The following is a 20,469-nucleotide window of genomic DNA, read 5'->3' as shown; positions in this document are numbered from 1 at the left end:
CCAACGTCATGACCCGTACTGACTTGGATGTTAGTGAGTTTATTACGTGTACTGTGGCCTGATTGTCACACCAGAAGTGGTCAGCAAAATCAGCTGTCCAAATCCCCACTGCTACAACAATCGGAAAAAACTCCAGAAAGGTTAGGTCCTTCACCCAGCCTGCCTGGAACCAATCCTGTGGCCAGTCCTCAGCACACCAGTGTCTTCTAAAGTACACCCCATCTCAGCGCACGATCACACCTGAATATATAAGGAAACCCGGGAGCCAATTGGCCCAGGTCTTATCCACTCTACGCCTCTTAATGCGTTCTTTGTCCCTCTCATCTAGGTCCTCCTTGTCTTTTTTGTCGAGTTCCCGAAACAATAAAGAGAACACATCCGCATAGCTACCCTTAAGAATTTTGTCCTTAGTAGCCAAGGAAAGGTGATCCCCCAAAGGCAAGGCAGCCAAAAGGCCCCCATTGCCGCTAAAATTAAACCCCCTTCACCACCGAGAACGGATACTCTTGCGGTAGTGGCTCCCAGGACCCATCCATGGATGGTCACAGCCACCAAGAAGCCTCCTGTGACAGCGGCCACCACCAGAAAAGCCTCTCTGTCCAACCCCTGGATTCCCTGCTCGAGCCGCCGATGCTGCCGCCGCGAAATTGCCGCCCTTCACCACTCCAGGCCCAGGAGTCCGCGCAGCAGCACTACAGCCTCACGCTCAGTCCAAGCCGAGCACGAGGCTGCAACTGCTTTGGGTGGGAGTGGAGCCAAGCCTATACTAGGCTGGCTCCTCCCCGCCCACGTCCGCAGCGACAAAACAGCCACCGGCCTCCATTGCCTTCGGCTGGCGACCGGGAGCTCCAATTAACAAAATTAACTATGAAGAGACTGAGGATAATATTTTTGCAGGTTATATTGTATTAGGTATTGTGTTATTCCTATACTATACAGTGTTACTCATGCTCATTTAAAACAACAACAACAACAAAAAGCAGAAGAGACCTGCCTGCTTTTTAGACAGAGGGGAAGGGATAGCTGGAGGAAGATTTTTTAAAGGTTGTAAAGGTATTGTTTTATTCCTGTCCAGCATTATTCATGCTTGTGGATTTAAAAAGAAAAACAGTAGAGAATCACCCACAGCTCAGCCTGCCTTTTTGGGATGGGGGAGGGAATTGTTGGAAATGTATCTGCAAATATATGTTTTTTAAAAGGGTTAAAAAAAAAGATACTACATATTTTATATGCAGTGTTATCCATGCTCCTAAAAAACCCACCCCAAAAAAGAGTGGACTGAGAATCCTGAGAACACGGGGGGAGACGGGTGGGGGGCAGGGGTTCAATGTGCTTCAGGTATGAACTGGCACCCAGCTAAAAATGGAGAGAAAATGGATTACTCTGGGCTGTTTGAAATTTCTGTTGCAAGGGCAATTTCACCCAGAATCCTATCAGCAACCAGACAGCCATGAAAAATCGCCCTGGTGAATGATACCATCTGTAAGGGAGGAGAAAACCTGATACAAGTAAGAAGCTGAGCTGCATCAAAAAACCCTGTGTGGAAAAGCCCTAAAACTTCCTGTACTATCAAACACATTCATTTCCTTTCAGTTAAAAAGAGTAAATAGGATATCAGAGGAGGAAGAAAAGAGAGATGGAGTCCATGAAGGGGAAAAAAAATAAGAACAAAGGAGGGAAAGATAAAGAGTTTTATGGTGCTTGATCTTAAGGAAGAGGTAAGGGCCAAGCTAGACACTACAGTGTCACTGGGTCCACAGCTGCTTCCATCTAAAAACCTAAAATGGGTGATTTAATATGCTCTGAAGGCCTGATCTCGCAGTGCAGCTGGATGAGGTGGTTGTCTTCCCCCCTCCCTGTGCATTTTCAAGTGCTGAAAAGGCTGTGATGGGGGGAGCTTGAAGAGGCATAGGGTGGAAAACAAGAGCACCTCATCCCACCATGCTACAGGTGTTGTTTTTAAGTCACCCATTGTAGGCTTCAAAATAACAGTGTCATCCCCCGATGGACAAAAGGATGACATCACGTGTAGTTTGGCCCTAAATCTCTGGAATTCCTAGCAAGGTAAGCATTGGAGGTAGGGTTGCCAACCTCCAGGTGGTGGCTGGAGATTTCTTGGGAATGCAACTGATCTCCAGGCAACAGAGATCAGTTCACCTGGAGAAAATGGCTGCTTTGGAAGATAGATTCTATGGCATTATAAACATTTGAAGTCCCTCTTCTCCCCAAACCCCTCCCTCCTCAGGCTTCAAATTTCAGAGTATTTCCCAACCCACAGCTGGCAACCCTAACTGAAGGTTAGTAACCTCATTTTAGGCCTATGTAGGCTGTCAGGTGGACTGAGAGATGTTATATTATTGCTATTTTTGACACATGACAAGTTTGTGAATTGAAAGGAAGTTTAATTGCCACTGATTTGGTGATGAGTTTTTCAGTGTTCCAAAAATAGTATTTTGGAAACTAGTTTGACTTGTAGACTCCTAGTTACTTGTCAGAGATGTGTTCATGTTTTAGGCAGAAATGCACAGGAACAGAGTTCTGGCTGGCTTCAGAGTTGGCCATGCCCACTACAGCTAAAACCTCTGCGTGCGTGGCTACAGAGGGAACCTACAGAGGGAACCTACAGAGGGAACCTATAGAGGCGAACCCCCCCGACGACTCCAAGGCAGGAAGGCCAGGGGGGCCCCTGGAAGCTTCGGGGAGGCATTTAAATTTCTTCCCGTGCCTTCCCCGTCCTGTTCAAGGGCCGGCATGCCTGGGCTCCCTGCAGCCGTGGGGTGCCCGGGCAAGCCAAGGGAAGGCAGTTTAAACTGCCTTCCCTTCTCTTCAAGGGGGGGTTTGCCCAGGCTCCCCGCAGCTGCGGGGCACCCGGGAAAGCCAAGGGAAAGCATGGGGGTGTGGCCTAATATGCCAATGAACTGTACTGTCAGGGGTGTGGCCTAATATGCTAATGAGTTTCTGCTGTTTGGTGTTGCCTATTATGCTAATGAGTTCCTGCTGGGCTTTTTCTACAAAAAAAGCCCTGGACATACTGTATTACCAAGTTTATGCCAAAGTGACATTTTCAGGATTAAGTGTTGCTTTTCCACATTAAAGCCAGGCACCCTGTTATCAAGATTAAAATTTTAAATTTTAAAATAATAAAATAATAAAATGTAACTTATGTGTGTATTTAAAAGGGACATGCAAAAGTTCTTTTGTGCATTTTCCATAAATTAAATGTTAACTTGTTAATTTTTTTTCTTTTTTGGGTGGAACAATTACTAGTCCAAATCTACTGACACGGGTGACACAGTGTCATCTCCTCCACCTTCAAAGAGGAAGGAAAAGCATAGACAGAATCAAGAGCCTAAAAAACCTGCAAAATCAAGAGAAAATGTTCAAGTAGTGACCAAAACGTATATTCTCCCAGATAATGGTAAGTACCTTAAGTCCATAAGTACTTAGGTCCATAGGTACATGGTGATGGTATTTGGGAATATGACAAAGCATTAATGTTGCTGCCACAAATAATTATCTTCTGGAAAAGGCCTTATCTGTCAGTAGTGCTCAAAGGCATACATGATGCAGCCAAACAGTAATTTTTGTTATCATTGTGTTTGCCTCAAATACATTACCTGGTTATTTTGGAATAGCTAGAGTAATGAAAACATGAGTGCGTGGGTGGAGAAAGTAAAGTACAATATTGCATCTAGATAGGAAAATGGTCAGAGGTCTCAACAAGAACCAAAATTACTACATAATGAAAAATGTCTTTTATATTTTGAATGCATCTGGACCCCACCCTAGGTGGTAGTTGGCAACCTGAAATATCCTGAACCAAAAATCAGTATTTGTTAATAATCCTTTTCACAGAATATGCCAATGGAGAATATTGAAACGCACATGCAATAGACCCATATTCAGGTGCAGTCACTTCCTTATTTCTGAGTAGCTCCTTCCTATCCACCTTTTCTGCACGTATCTCAACTAATCTAAGATTACTGTTCTTGACATAATCACCCAAAGATGTAGAGTTACTTTTTATTCTAAGGAACTGACGGTATAGTAAACTATCCCTTAAATGACTTATAATGCAAGTATGTTGGTTTTTAAAAAGCTATGGATTGCCAGCAAATTATTCCTTATTTCCATGTTCTGCAGTTTATTATCATTAAATATGCCAGTAATAAAACGGGATCATTAAATGTGGCCTTCATGGATCTTAGAAATGCTTTTGATACTATAAGTAAACTGTGGGCAAAACTGGGGAAATGAATAAATGTCTCTTTTATTTGTCAGCTTTATGACCACCCAGCAGCCCAAGTTAGGTGTGACCCTTCAGGAGTACTGACAGGGGTATGAGAAAAAAACACAGTATTTTTCTGGTTCAGGTATATTGACCTCCTTCCCATTGGTATTTCCTGATATTCCTGAATCTCAATACCGGTATGGTATTTGGATTCGGTAAATATTCAGGATTGCTGATTTTTTTTTGGCTTTATTATTCCCTATTGGGACCGTTATAGTCAATGGTCCCCATAGGATATAATGGAGAATTGATCCAGGAGTATCTGGAGCTCTGTCGGGGCTATTTTTTGAGGTCGAGGCACCAAATTTGCAGCATTACTGCTGGTGCCACTCCTCAACCCTCCCCAAGTTTTAACAAGATTGGATCAGGGACCCAATTCTATGGACTGCAGAAGAAGGTGCCCCCATTCTCCATTGTTTCCAATGGAGGGGGGAAAGGCATTCAAAGGTAATGCGGTCCCTTAAATGACTTTTGCAAGCTGCAGCTGAACTCCAAATGTATTTAAAAGGCCCATGGTCCCCTTAAATGCCTTCTTCAAGCTGCAGCTTCACCTGGAAGGAATTTAAAGGGACTGCAATCCCTTTAAGCACCCTTTAATGCCAATTATCCAGCTCCCCCCAAAAATCCCAATTGTTTTCTGGATTTTTTGGGCTTGGACATATTGGATAGCCAGATAAATACCCCAGCTGATATCCAGCTGAATTTTTTTTTTCCAGCTTGGATAAACTGAATACACACCCCTACTGACAGATCCTGTTTTGCTAGATAAAGGCGTTAAGCAAGGATGCATTTTGGCCCCTCTGTTATTTAATTTATATATTAATGATCTTAATTCTTTTTTGTTGGAAGAGGATTGCCACTTGCCTTATCTCACATAGGTGAAATTGCAAGTTCTCCTGTATTCGGATGATACTGTCTTGCTGTCTGGATGCATAAACTTATCTGTCTGTTTTCTAAATATTGCTGTAGGGAAGGTTTGGTAATCAATGCAGCAAAGTCTAAGGTTGTTATTTTTAGTAGAAAATGTAAAGTAAGGGATTATAAATGGACTGTGACTGGTGTACCTACGTAACAGGTGACTCAGTTTAAATACTTGGGGGTATTGTTCAGTGCTGATCTTTCATGGAGAACTAATGCGACATCGGTTATAAGAGCTGTGAACAGCATTGGGAAAGCAATCACTAGATTCTTTTATACTTCAGGGGGACAATATGTACCTTCAGTGCTCAGAATATTTAACTCTAAGGTAGCTTGCCATTTGTTATATGTGGCTGGTGTATAGAGGGAGGCTGTTACTGAGGATATCAATCAACTGCTGATTAACTTTCTTTGTGGTGTATTTGGGGCCCCCAAATGTGGGGCCAGCATTGTTCTAAGAGCTGAACTGGGTGAAATTTCTTACAAAACTAGGCATGGAGGAAAGCATTTAATTTAATATTTTTTGCAGCCTTAACAGTAGAAATTTATAGCTTTTAACAAGAAGCAGGACCCGCGATACTCATGGGGTTGGTGTATTCCTCACAGCTCCCGGGCTGCCAAGGCTTCTCCCCGCCACTGCCACCCACAACAACAACAGTGGCAAGCCCTGTGCGGCTGTGAGCTGTCAGGTGCACCAGGCTTCTCTCTCCCCCCCACCACCGCGGCAACAATTGGCTCAGCTCCTGGTTGTGGGGCCTGCCAGGCTTCTCCCCCCCGTCTCTGACAGTGGCAACGGCTGTGGCTCCTAGTTGTCACCCCCACCGCTTCTCCACCCCCACTGCCACCGCCAGCACCAACCACAATGAGCCCTGCGGGTAAGTGCATTCTCTGCGCATGTGCAGGGAATGCTTTTTTACTTTTGTGGGGATTTAAGTATCCCCCCTATAGTTTTTAAAACTTTTCAGATTTTTCTGCACACCTGGGGACTGCCCCAAGTGTGAAGGAAAATCTCTCTGCCCCCGATGTGCCCCCGATGTGTGGATTTAGATATCCGCACAGAGGGGGCAACTTGGCTATTAGATATATAGATACAACAAACTATTAAATACTAATAGATTGAAAGCTATTCAAGTGTAACAATGACGTTTCTGAAATGTTAACTGTGCCTACTTTGGAGATTCCCTCACCTTGCTCTATAGGTGCGTTCCAAAAAGTGGTCACTTAACAATGGAGCAATCTACTTACTCCCCCCTCCCTTTTAGGCATACCTAATAGTTGAGGATAGACAACCCAACCTTTCCATAAGCCATACAATCTTTAACTGCAAGAAAATCATGTATTGCAGTAGCTATATAGTAAGACTTCCCATAGCAAAACCAGAGCTTCCTCCTCCCAGAATCAGTTAGCGTGCATTTACAGGACTCGATCTTTCAGTGGCCATCAGAGAGACAGAGTCATGAATGGCCTGCTTGTTGTTCTTTTCAGGGGAACCTGGAGACTGTAATCTTCTTTTAGGAGTGTGTTGGTTATTGTCAGTCTCATCCGATATTCATAATGCTTCTAGAAGTTCAAAGCCCGATTCTTCATCCAACGCTTGTAGTATTGTCCCATGATGATTAACCTGTAGGAGTCCTGTTGGCAGCCATTTATAATTAATGCTTCCTTGTCAGAGTCAAGAGATGATGGGCTTTAAAGATCACTGGATCTGCAGTGCCTCTTGGGGTATATCCAGGAAAATCAATATTTGCAGCTCCTTGAATAATAGGAATCCTTTAGCCTTAGCCTTGTCTAGAATTTGCATTTTGGTTCTCCAATCTGCTACTTGTATTAAGATGTCTCTGGGACCTCAGCATTTTGGATTAGTGGGGGGCCCCAATCTGTAAGCTTGCAAAATGGCCGGTGCCATCCCACTCTTTAACTGTAATACGGATGCAAATCAATTTGAAATGAAGCAAATGAGATCCATTGATCCTTCCTCCCCCTCTGGGATCCCTCTAATTTTTAAATTAAGATATCTGACCTGGGTTTCCAGAGTTAGCAGGTGTTCTCTATATTGAGTCTCTCTGGCCTGGATATCCTTTAAGATCATGCCCATATTAAGAGCAGTCTCTGCCTTCTTAGATGTCTGTGCTAGAGAAGCTTGAATCTCAGAGAGTTGATCCTGGACAGGTTAAAGAGATCATAATAAGTTTTCGGTAAGAGGTCCTGTTTACATAAGGAAGACTCCACTAAGTGTGCTATATTCGGGTCGGTAGCCATTTCTGTTTTTTCAGTGCCAAAAGTTTTGTTGTCTGGGAGGCAATTTCGCTGAGTAAAGAAGTCCTGGGGGATCTTACTTGTTGATTTTGAGTTGTTGGCCTGGTTTCTGCTATTTTTGCCCATTCCTGGGGTATTGAAAGCTCCAGTTGGTGTCTGTATCCGTGATATTAGAGGGAAAGGGAGCAGAGCCAGTAGATTAAGCAACCACCATTGTGCTCAGCATTGCCATCCCCCCAATTTAAATTTAAAGAACCTGCGATCAGATCAGGAGCTAAGTTTGCTTGGTCTTATTAAATCAGACAGTTATAAGAGCAACTGGGATAAATTGGTGAATGATAAGTTAATGTTCCTAGAGATTTCAATAGAATTGATGGGGAGAATAAATGTCCATGAGCTAAGACATCTGATTGAAATTCGTTTGAAACATCTGGATTATAAAAGTATAGCAATAAGGTCAAGAATAGTTTCCTCAACCTTCACGGTTGGCATTCCCCTACCAGTTAGCATCCCAATGTATTTTTGTGATCTAACATATCCTAAATATGGACATACCTTTATGTTGGCACATCTTAATGCGCTACCATCTGCAGTCTTGACAGGTAGATACGCTGATATTCCATATTCAGAGAGAACATGCAATTGAAACTGTAATCGACTTGAATTCATTGACCACGTACTTTTAAGCTGCCCTGGATTTTTATAATTTAGACAGGAGTTGATTTCCCCCTACTTAGTAAGGACTCTGCTTCTCCAACTGCTGAAACTTCTAGGCTACTGAGCAATGTAGATGAATGGGTTACATACAGGGTTGCTAGATTTTTGGCTGTCATAGAAAAATGGAAACATTCTAAACAACTGCATAAATGCGGTCATATTTTGTTTGGGGGATCCCATTATGTGGGTAGCTTTCCGTTAGTTGCTTAAAGATAAACTCTCAGTGGCTGTTTGAGACCACTGGGTCAAATGAACAGTAATAGAAAGTTTCTTTCATTTTTATTATTAATTACAAGATTAAAGCCCTCTATGGTTTGCAACCAACACTGTGGTTATCTTCAGAAACCCTGCTTTAGGAGCCCCCACCTTCTGAGATTAGATGGGTTACTGATAACCTGTGGAGGGCCTTCTCAGTCACGACACCCAAACTCTGACACTCTGTTCTCAGGGATACTTGTTTGTTCCCTTTTTGTTGCCATTTTTTAACTAGCTGGTGACGATTGAGGGGAACCTCCACATTAAGAGGCAGTCAACCTCTGACCCCCACGGCCAGGAGGCAACGTCAGGGAAAGGCCTCAGCCTCTATGCCCTGTTGTTGGCCCTCCAGATGAACTGATTGGCCACTGTGTGAGACAGGATGATGGACTAAATGGATCACTAGTCTGATCCAGCAGGGCTCTTCTTATGTTCATATGTTCATTTTTGTTTCACTTGGGATCCCCTCAGTGATAGGTCCTCCTTCCCAATGTTTTATTTGTTCTGTATATATTTTAGCTCTGGTTTGAATTTTATTAATGATTTTTGTTGGTTTTAAAAAGTGATCTTATTATGTATGTTTTAATTTGGTAGCCACCTTGGTGGCCCTTATGAAAGCAGAAAGGCAGGTCATAAATTTCGTGAAATAAAATAAAAATAAAATAATTTGGCCCATATGTGACATTTTCTGCTCACCCCCTAATTGCTGTCTGTATTGAAGCTCTTAGTTAGTGAAGCAGTTCCTAAAATGGTCTTTTGTGTTCTTCCATAGAATCTATTGTGGCTATTGTACAATAAAGTCTTCCCTCTTATTCCAGAAAGAACCATGATCTTAGCCAGAGTAGGTTAATGCCTGAAGCCAGTTTTCAGATGTGTTTCTAGCCTTTAAAAAAATAAGGCAAAAGAGTTATTTGGAATAGATTTAATTGGCGATTTTAAGCAGCAGGTGATGAAACATTCATTTTATTTTTCTCAGAAAAATGTGTAACAGTTTGTAAGTAGCTTGGGGAAAACTGAATTATGTATCTTTTTTTCTTTTTCACAAGTTCTCTGAAATGAAGGTTTTACTACCTGCAGGGTAATGGCTTTCTTTTGTGATGTAAATGTAGTATCAATCTGGTTTGCTATAGAAATTGTGGTTTTAATGTCTTTTTGTGCTCTTCACACTGTGAAGCAGTTGATAGGTGTTGTTCTGAAAGGTGAATTGTAAGACATTTGTATTTAGAGGGATTTTTGCAGTAATTTTCAAGCTGATATTTATCGGGAACATGCATTTATTAAAGGGAAATGCTGGTAAATGGGTAGTCTCGTTAGGTGTAATACTGAAGAGTAAAATTTCTCTAATCTTTTGGTCCTTACTTACCTCAAATAAGCTATTACATTTCTGCCAAGTCTTAGAGGTCTAGTTCTTATGCTGAAGTCTGAGAATAACTTCAGTTGCCACAGAACAATCTGATTTTACTAGAAGCCTGCAGCCAAAGAACTGGCTGGTAAGCACAGATTGATATGTGAACTTCAGATCCATTCCTGCTTTTTGACTCTCATTGCTCCTTAGTTGCCAGGTCACAATGGCACATTAATGTTCCTTCCATCTGGATGTGATCCCCTGTTTCCTTCTCAACACTGCTGTAAATGCAACGTATTACTGATTTTTTAAAGGCAAAAAGTCCATTGGTGGTAGTAGTAGGGAAATGGCAGGTGGAAGAGGAAATCGATCTGGATGTAGTACCAGATGTGGGCAGGAACGTGTGGAAATCTGTACCTTCCCATCCACACTTTTCTCACTTTTTTGCTTTCAGTGTGATGTTTAGGAAAGATCACGCCAAACAGGTTTCAGGAAACCTGAGGAAGAGCTGGAGAAAACCTGAAATTTTGATGGAAGCATGACAATCTTGTGTGGAAGCCAAACAAAAAATGCTATGATGTTGTAGCGGAGTGGGGAATGAAACAAGACCTCTGTAGGGAAGCAACCTATGTCACAAATGGCAGATTTCCCCGTTGTGTCTACAGTTGAGACCTACAAGATTCATCAGAAACTTTCCCACTTCCCTTCTGCCATTAATGCACAGTTTTTTTCTAATATGCAAGTTTAAAGTGTTTCTTTGCTTGGGACCTATTCCAAGCCATCATCCTGCCCCATGTGGAGTTTTATTTACATCAGCAACTGAACATTCCTTACAACTACAGTAACACTGCCAACAAATGGTTTGGATATAGCAATATGCAAGCAGAAACATATGGATTTAGCTCAGTACTGCTTGTGCAATATCTTATGCAGCACCCTATATATTATAGTGGTCAGAAATTGCCTTCAAAATTTTGTGCAAATGGAAATGCGGGCGGAGATATACTAAGACATGATGGGCATCCCTATGTTCATCCCAGGGACATGCTTGCCATTTTAAACTTTGCTGCCATTTTAAACTTTGCTGATTTTGGTTGGGACCACTGCAGTGTTGGAAGAGGAAGGGATCCTGCTTCCCCCTGTGTTGTTTTTCCTCCCCAAAATGGTACCTGGGAGCATGTGGGCAAATAATGTCCCCCAGCTCCATTTTGGGGAGGACAAACTGCATGTGGGGGGAGAACATATCATGTCACAGTGGTCCCAACCAGAATTGGATTTCCAAAGCAAAGTTTAAAGAAGTTCTGGACTGGGAACTCACTTTTTAGAATGTTGGTGCTTCCCCAGGGCAAATCCTGGGTGTCCATCATGTCCAGCTGAGTCCTCAGTCATGGGATGAACTCTTTGGAGTGACCTAATGGAGGAGGGTTGGAAGACACTCCCTATTTTTAGGAATGCATATCAGTCCTTTCTCTTTCAGAGTTCTTTTTACTGTGGCTGTTCTATGTGTACAGAACAGTCTTAGACTTGTCGATGCATGTATTATTGTTTGGTTTGTTTTTGTACTGATGCTATTGATTTGCATTTTGTTTTATTTTTATTTTTTCCTTTGCCTTTCCTTGCAGTTTAAGGTAGATACTGTACACTGTACACAATGCAATAAAACCCTATCAACCCATATCCCCAAGAAAATGACTGCCCTGCCTTGCAATGCACTACTATGTGGGTGGCTTTCAGACCAGGGCAGAGGAGTTTGGCCCTGTGTTCGTCTGGTCATTGGAGAGAGGATGGGCCCAGCCAGGGACACATCCATCCATGACAGTGCTAGCAACAGTTCTCTCCCACATGTTTCGGATTGGGTGGGGGGAGAGGGTGTTTATTCCAGAGAGGTCTGCTGCAAGTTTGATGCCTCCTCTTTACTAGATCACACAGGGTCTACCCTGTCCATTCTATGGCCCAGAACCCACACTAGACAACATTTCCCCAGAAAGCGCTTTCCTGGGCAGCCTTCTTTGGTGGGCTGTAACTCAGACCCTCCAAGTCAGGGCATATAGGGGGGCATCCCGAGGAGGTCCGCTATGAGTTTGATGCCTCTAGCTCACACAGGGCCCATTTTATGCACTCCTGAACCTGCGCCTGACATCTCCCCAAAAAGTGTTTTCCTGAAGGCACCTTGTTTGGCTGTCCATAACTTGGACATTCAATTTCAATCCACACGTAACTTGTAGAGCATGCAGGGGGGCATCCTGGGGAGGTCCGTCATGCGTTTGATGCCTCTATCTCACACAGGATCCATTCTATATACTCCAGAACCCACCCTGACATCTCCCTGAAAAGCACTTTCCTGAGGGCACCTTGTTTGGGTGTCCATAACTCAGATCCCCCAAGTCCAATCCTCACATAACTTGTGGACATGTAGGGGGCATCTCAGGGAGGTCCACCACACGGAGTACATTCTGTACACTCCAGAACCCATTCCTGACATCTCCCTGAAAAGTACTTTCCTGAGGGCACATTGTTTGGAGGTTTCGGACCCCCCAGGCCAATTTTCACAAAACTTCAAGTTTGGCAAGTAGAGGAGAGTCAGCTGGAGATTCCCTCTAGGACCCCAGGGGGGGTGCCCCAATGCAGCCCAAACTTCCCAAACTGGTTTGCTTTGGCAAAGCAGACAGGTTTGTGTTTTCCCGGTTTGTGCCCATCCCTATTCTACTCTGCCTTTTTGGGGAGTTCATTCCACAAAGTGGGAGACTTTACTGAAAAGGACAAGATTGTAGTCATGCCAAAAGGGCAACCTTAAGTGGGGAAACAAACAGAAAGTGGTAACCAGAGGATCATATTTAGTACATGGGGTACATATGAGAAGACATAGTCCTTTAGATATGTGGTCCTGGACCACAAAGGGCAGCCAATATAGGTATTAGCATTTTCTGCAGTTTCCCTCCAAGCCATTCTTAAATGGTATGGAAAATGGCAATTCATACTTCCTACAATACAATTCATATTCCCGCTTTTGGAATAAATTCTAATAACTCTAAAACACTCTTCCTTCCTTGGATACTTGAATGGTTTTTTTAAATAGATATTTTATTTGAGATTTTCCACATAAACAAAATGTGATAAGCTGAAATCAGATCTTAAAGAACAAAGAATCTCCCCTCTATTAACATTTCTAGTGTAACACTTTTAATCAAAATAGCATTTCTTTGGAAGAATTAACCGATCCACGTATACAAACTCGACCACAGTTCTTCAAAAACTTCTTATCCTTTACCTTTTAACAAAATTGTTACTTTCTAATAATTTCTGTATGAATTCTTCCCTTGATGGTGTTTTTTCTATTTCCAATATTTAGCAAATAAAATCCTCACCATAGTCACAATATGTACAATCAAATGTTTATCTGGTTTTTTTATATACCTCTGAAATGATATTTAACAAAAATATCTCTGGCTTAAGGGGTATCTTTGTCTCTATTATTTCTTGTATTATTTTCTGGATCTTTTTCCAATAGTTTTTTGCTTTGTCGCAGGCCCACCACATATGAAAATAGGTCCCCATGTTTTTGTTTGTTTGTTTTAATTTCCCTCTCCTAAAGAGGAGAGAAGTTTTGCTTTTACAATTCAGAAAATTGGGGAGGGTCTATAGAGGGATAAAGAAAAGTGTTGAGTGATGTTAGGTATTAGTATATTAATCCTTTAGTATTAAAGTTAAAGTCAATAGCTTCTTCTGTAGTTGGACGATCCTCTTTTCTTCTCTCTCTTTCAAGAACAGTTAACATGTTAGTAATGTCCTTTTGGGGTTAGTATTACTTTTAAAGCATTATCCGAAATAGTCTTTAAACTTTGGGGTCTTTCCCTTTTTTGTCTCTCAAGTTATACTTTGGGCCACTCGCTCCTTTAACTTCTTCATCCTTCACCTCTCCCTCCGAGCTGCTGTCTTCTCTGCTGGGTCCCGACATCCACTTGGCAAGTTCTTCTTCTTCTTCTGTACTGGCGTGCCTCTTCAAAAAGTCTTGAGCCTTGAAGATAGAGACTATCTTTTCTCTTCTGTCTTTAAATTTAAAGACCAATCCTTCGGGCCCCAACAATCTGTAACTGACTTGATGACTTTGTAAGAACATGGTCAGTCCTTTATATTCCTTTCTTTTCATTCTGATTTCAAATGGAACATCTTTCAAAATCCTGATCGGTTGATCTCCAATTTTCAAGGGTGTTGCTGAAACTGCCTTTAAAATCTGATCTCGGAGACGTTGCTTTGTAAATTTCACTACCTCTTCCGCTGGCAACTTATTTTTCTTTGTGAAGTTGGAATAGGCTCTATAAGCCAAATCCATCTCTTCTTTTATTTTTTCCACTTCATTGCCAGTCAGTGGTGATAAGGCTGTTGCCAAAACGTCTCTGAGGTCCTCCTTTTCCTCCTTTTTCAACCCTTGGAATCGAAGGGTCAAATTCGCTTTCTCCATTTGAAGCAGTAGCAATTTATTATCCTGTTTTTCTTGGTGCTTTTCCACTTTGATGACCTTTTTCTTAACTTTCTGTATTTCTTCCGTTGATGCCATAAATGTTGAATTTCTAAATTGAGCTATAGTGTCTGGTCTCTTTCGTTTACAACCCTAAGCATGCATAAGAACATAAGAGCCTGGTGGCTATATCGTCCAGCACCCTGTCTCAAATAGTGGTCAATCATTTGCCCTGGAAGGCAAATGGCATAGAGGCCACAGCCCTCTCCTGCTGATGCCTCCCGGCACTGATATTGGAGATTTGCTGCTTCTAGATATGGAGGCTCCCTTCAGTCACCCTGGCTCATGACTATCATTTCCTCCCCTGGCAGTGAATTACACCATTTAATTATTTGTTGAGTCAAGAAGTATTTCCCAACAATTCTCAAGAGAAAAGGACTTCCTGGGCATTCCTTCTCCCATAATCCCAGGAGGGCAAACACAACTTTTGTAAATACCTTCAAAGCTGAAGTCAGCTCGAAGGGCAGAGCCCTGAATTGGTAGTGATCTTTTCCCTAGGCAAAACTTAGATACTTCCTGCATGGAGGAAGAAACCTTCACAGTCAGTCCAAAATTCCTTTCATTGGGTGTTGCTGAGTTCTGGTATTATGAGAGAGGGTGAAAAAGCTCCCTCATACCATTTTCCCTCAGATGCATAACTTTATAAACCTGTATTATCTACCCTTTAGCCATCTGTTTTCTAGACTGAAAAGTCTCAGACTCTCCATCAGTCCCTTATAGGAAAGTTGCTCTCAAGCCCTTTATCATCTTGGCTGCCCTCTTGGTTGGGTTTTTTTTTTTTTTTTGAGATAATGGGTAACAGAACTGTTTATCTACTTGCAATTTCTTGCTTTCGAACTGCTAGGTTGGCAGGAGCTGGAACTAGAGACGGGAGCTCACTCCGTCTTGCGGCACCCGGGTCTCGAACTGCTGAACTACTGACCTTCCACAGCCTGCAGTTCAGCGTCTTAACCACTTGAGCCACCGCAGCTCCTAGTATCATAGATGATTTCAAATTATTTTCACTATCTAGTAGGTCTTCATATCTCCACTTCAACGAATCAGAAAATAATGTAGGCTTAATAAATGCTTCCATTGGCGAAACCCATCTGGGAATTTTCCAATAAAAATGTTGTTTATCAATGACCTTCTAATTGTATGCTGGTTAAAATACACCCTATCTTTACCATACCAGGTAAAAGCACGGTCCCCATGTTTTGATTACATTTCCAGCATATATTAGTTGTATTCTGGTAGCATTTAGCTATTTTATCTGGCGACATGTGCCACCTGTAAAATATTTTGTGTTTTCCTTAAATGAAGTTGCCCTAGTAAATTTTATATTAGTCTTCCAGATCTTGGACCATTGATCTAGGTCTATCTTATATCCTAGGTTTTGTGCCCAAGTAACCATTGACGGTTTGACTATCTCGTCTTGCATTTTATACTCCAATAGAAAATTATACAATTTCTTTATCAATTTTTCCTCAGTATATACCCATATTTTATCTAGTTCTGTCGGTTTATCATAAAACCCAATATTTTTATCCTTTTTAATACCGTGATTTCAATTGTAATCACTCCCACCATGATAGATTAGTATATTGTTCCTCTAGTATCATAGATGATTTCAAATTATTTTCACTATCTAGTAGGTCTTCATATCTCCACTTCAACGAATCAGAAAATAATGTAGGCTTAATAAATGCTTCCATTGGCGAAACCCATCTGGGAATTTTCCAATAAAAATGTTGTTTATCAATGACCTTCTAATTGTATGCTGGTTAAAATACACCCTATCTTTACCATACCAGGTAAAAGCATGTCATCCCATTGATAAATCATGCTCTTCTGTATACTTGAATGGTTGTGGCAGAGATGTTCTTTTAAGCTTCAAGTTGAAATGCAATACACATCTGAATAGCTGTCATTGGGCAGACACGTGTCCATGCCCAGTGGAACTGAAAATCAAACTAAAGATGTAGAAAAGCCATTATTCTCTCACCAGTGCTAAGATGTATATGAATTTTGTATCCTGTATGCTCCAAATATGGTGGTGGAAAGTGCTGTCAAACGGCAACGGACTTATTGTGACTCTATAGGGTTTTCAAGGGAAGAGATGAACAGAGGTGGTTTACCATTTCCTGCCTCTGCATAGCAGCCCAGGACTTCCTTGGTGGTCTCCCACCCAAGTACTAACCAGGGCCAACCTTACTTAGTTTCTGAGATCTGATGAGATCAGGCTAGGCTGGGCTATGGGTCAGGACATCCTAAATACAGTTTATATAAATATACCCAATTCTGAACACAGCCTAATCTGTGGATACTTAAATCTGGAGATTAGAACCATGAATAGATAAGACAAATCTTTCTAAAAATCTGAAAAATGCCCTAGGTTTGCAAAAACCACTGAAACCTAAAAGATAAAACCCCCAGAAGGTTAGATTCCCCCCCCAATAAAAAGAGCACCTGTGGCTTTAAGAAATGGATGCCCTCTGTTGCCATTGTTAGGCAATAGTATTGCTAACCTTCACTACTTGGTTTTTGTCATAAAAGGAAACGGAGGTAGGACCCTTTCCAAGTAGGGTTCCCAAGGACCTACCTACAATCCGGCGGGGGACACATGCTTCCCCGCCGGAAGATTCTAGCTTGAAACACAGGCGCTGCACTATTCCGTCACCCAGACGTGATGTAGGCACATAGGTGGGTGACGCTCTGGTAATGGGACTGGAAACTCGATGGTAGCATCGTGTTTCCAGCCCCGTTGCTAGAGCGTCACCCGGCTACGTGCCTGCGTCACGTCTGGGCGACGGAAGAGTGCAGCGCCTGTGTTTTCCCTGTGGGAAGGGTCTCGCGAAGAACTATACATCCCCTGCCAAATTAAGGTAAGTACTTGGGAGCCCTGTTTCCAAGGCTGTTCTGGCCTTTGAGAGTCAGGCCCACCAGCAACCACCAGGCTACTTGCTACCATGTGACTTGCACACCTCACCCAAGCTCAGCTGCTTGTTACTTTTTAACAGCAGGCACCCCCCAAAAGACCAGTGTGGTGTAGTACTTAAAGTTTCAGACTGGGATCTGGTAGAAACATGTTCAAATCCCCAGTCTGTTGTGAAAGGTCACTGGAGGACCTTGGGCCAGCTACACATTCTCAGCCTATCTTATCTCACAAGGTTGTGCAGCTAAAATGGAGGAGAGCAGATTTATGTTTTCATGGGGGTTTTCAAGGCAACAGACATTCAGAGGTGGTTTGCCATTTCCCGCCTCTGCGTAGCGACCCTGATATTCCTCGGTGGTCTCCTATCCAAATACTAACCAGGGCTGACCCTGCTTAGTTTCCAGGTTGGGCTAACCTGGGTGATTCAGGTCATAGTGGAGTATATAACTACCCTAAATAAATAAATTTGGATATCTACCTTTAAATGACCATTGTTTCATAGTTGTGCCACTATGCAACAAGAAAGCACAAGATCTGATTATTCTGTGGTCAGTGTAAGAAACACCTTTGATCTAATGTTGGGAAGTTTACCTAACATGCTAGAGTCGTAGTGTTGTTAACTCTGGCATTAGAAGTTTCTGGTGATTTGGAGGTGATGACTGAGCAGGGCAGAGTTTAGGGAGAGGAGGGAGCTCAGTAGGGATATGAAGCCATAGAATTCAGTCTTGGAGCTTTCACTTCCTACAGCAGAACTGATCTCCATAACGGGAGAGCTCCAGACTCCACCTTGAGATAGGTAGCCCTGTGGAGCAGTGCTGTGTCAAAACTCTGAGAAAGGCAGAGCATTACTGCAGCAGCTATAATAGCCACTATTATATCCAGTGGAGACCAGACACCATGCCAAAGCAGTCAGAAGGTTGCTTGCTGGGTAAAAACTCCACGTTCATGGGCGTTCAGTCCTTTTTAAAAGGCAAAGGTTTCCCTTGCTTGAAAGCTAGTCGAATCTGACTCTAGGGGACGGTGCTCATCTCTGTTTCCAAGCTGAAGAGCCAGTGCTATCTAAAGATTTCTCTGTGGTCATGTGGCTGGCATGACTAAATGCCGAGGCGCACGGAATGCTGTTACCTTCCCACCAAAGTGGTACCTCTTTATCTACTTGCAATTTCTTGCTTTCGAACTGCTAGGTTGGCAGGAGCTGGGGCCAGAGACAGTTCACTCCATCATGCAGCACTCGGGTCTCGAACAGCCGAACTACAGACCTTCCGGTTTGCAGCTCAGCCACAACGGCCCTTTCAGTCCTTATTATACTTCTGTAAATGTAGAAAAGTGTGGTGGTGCTTTGCTAGTGTTCCCTTCATGTCAGAGCCTCCAGAAGGCCATCTGCCTGTGTAAGAGTTGCCAGATGAGATGTCAGCTGAGCCTCTGGCATTGCTGCCATGGCTGGTGGGGGGGGGAAAGATGTTTGTCTGCACTGTACTGGAACCTTAAGTTTCGTTTCTTCTATGCTCTTCTTATCTGTGTAGCCTCAGCTAGTGACCTTGGTGCCTTGTTACAGCTGAGAATGTAGACCCATTAGCTTAGGCGGGCTTTTGCTTGTGCCCTGATTGGACCTGAGCCATCAAGGGACCCCTTTGAATTGTGTATAACTCTCCGCTGGGTGTGCTTTCCAGTAGTTCTAACACAGACTATATGCACAGAAGACCTGCCTTTACTGTACTCAATAAACTTTATTCTTCTGACTGAAAGTTGTTGGGAACTGTTTGCTGCAGGGATCTGACATGGGACATTTCTCAGCAATTACAAAGTCTGTTTTTGTTTGTCTGTCTATGGCCGATTTCCCACAAGCGCTGCTCCACGCTTGCTCTTCCCTTTTGCCCTGATGGTACGTGTTAATTTCCCACAAGCTGCTGTGAGGCTGCATTTTGCCCAGGAGTTTCCTGTGATTTCCCCCACGTCTACTAAATCCTCAAAAAAAAAAAAAGGATTGAGTAGACGCAGGGAAAATCACGTGAAGCTGCAGGGCAAAATGCGGCCACATAGCAGCTTGTGTGAAATTGACACGTACCATCCGGGCAAAAGGGAAGAGCGAGCGTGGAGCAGCGCTTGTGGGAAATCGGTCAAAGTCTTGTACCCCTGCGTGCACAGGCTGTGGGGGTGGGAAGAGATCTCCATTATGGCTTATGAGGATCCCTCTGGATTACAACTTTGTTTCCATGGTGGAATGAATCAACTCTACTGTTATCAGCATTTTTTAAAGCATTCAAAAGTGTTCTGGTTACCTCACTGAAAACTTCCTTTTCCTTTTATAAATGGACCTCATACAGCAATGCCATAGTTTCGTTTTTAATGAGAACAGTCCATCCTTTTTGTGTATCAGCTGGTTTTAATGAACAATTTGTCTGAAGCTTTTTTATGTACTTTGTGAAACAACATCTGTCAAATTACACTGAATATTTTTGTAGTTACATGAACTTCATGCTTATATACTGAGCTGCAGCTCCATAAATGCCCCTGATTTCCATAAAATATTCAGGGCAGGCCATTACTATCATGATTATTTTCTTCTTAATGCCTAAACTTCAATCAGCTTGAAATCTGAAATGCATTAGTATTGGCCATGCATAATATTATAATTTGTGCGGCAATAAATTTTTTATTGTTAGTGCTGGCTAGGAAAGGTGCTTAAGCAAGAAACATCAATTTTCTGTGCTTAATTATTTAAGTTGTTAGTTATTTGAATATATTACTTATTTACTAGTTAATGCAGTCACGTAACTTTCTTGTTTATCAGATTGTACCAAAGAGTTACTGTCAGGTAAACAGAAATACAGAGTTAGATAAAGCAGGATACAATAATTCCACCAACTCCTCAAAAGTTAGCAGAGCAAGCTGTACTGTGCTCCATATTCCACATACTTCATGTCATGTACCTATGCTTTCTAACCTTCCAGGTTTCCCTGCACTTCTTTCTCTTCTACATGCCAAGATCCTCCCTTTCTTCTCCTCATGCTATGATCCCCTAATTGTCTTAGAGACTGTCACATCCTTGAAGATTTAATTTGTCGTATCTCTACAGTTCAGTTGAGACCATCTCCATATCTGAACCAGGGCTCTAGTCCTTATAGCTGCTGTTCTCTTTTACTTCCCCACTGTTTCTATTTTACTGACTTCTTGACATTTTCACTCTGCCTCTGTTATTTGTCTCTTTCTTCCATTCCATTCTTCAGGACTTGTGTAGCATAGCAGAAAAGGGAAAG

General features: G+C 42.5%; 1 protein-coding gene across 1 annotated transcript in view; it reads left to right on the top strand.

The window, feature by feature from the left end:
* DCDC2 (doublecortin domain containing 2) overlaps positions 1-20,469 on the top strand; it is an 88,293-nt gene that overhangs the window by 47,397 nt on the left and 20,427 nt on the right. The window contains exon 7 of the mRNA XM_015414733.1: positions 3,268-3,418. Within this exon, the coding sequence (XP_015270219.1) occupies positions 3,268-3,418 (151 nt within the window). The remainder of the gene's footprint in view (positions 1-3,267; positions 3,419-20,469) is intronic.

This window comes from Gekko japonicus, unplaced genomic scaffold (assembly GCF_001447785.1).
Source record: "Gekko japonicus isolate JY-2015 unplaced genomic scaffold, Gekko_japonicus_V1.1 scaffold1433, whole genome shotgun sequence".
Lineage (NCBI taxonomy): Eukaryota > Metazoa > Chordata > Lepidosauria > Squamata > Gekkonidae > Gekko > Gekko japonicus.
This window is presented reverse-complemented; position numbering and strand designations above follow the sequence as displayed.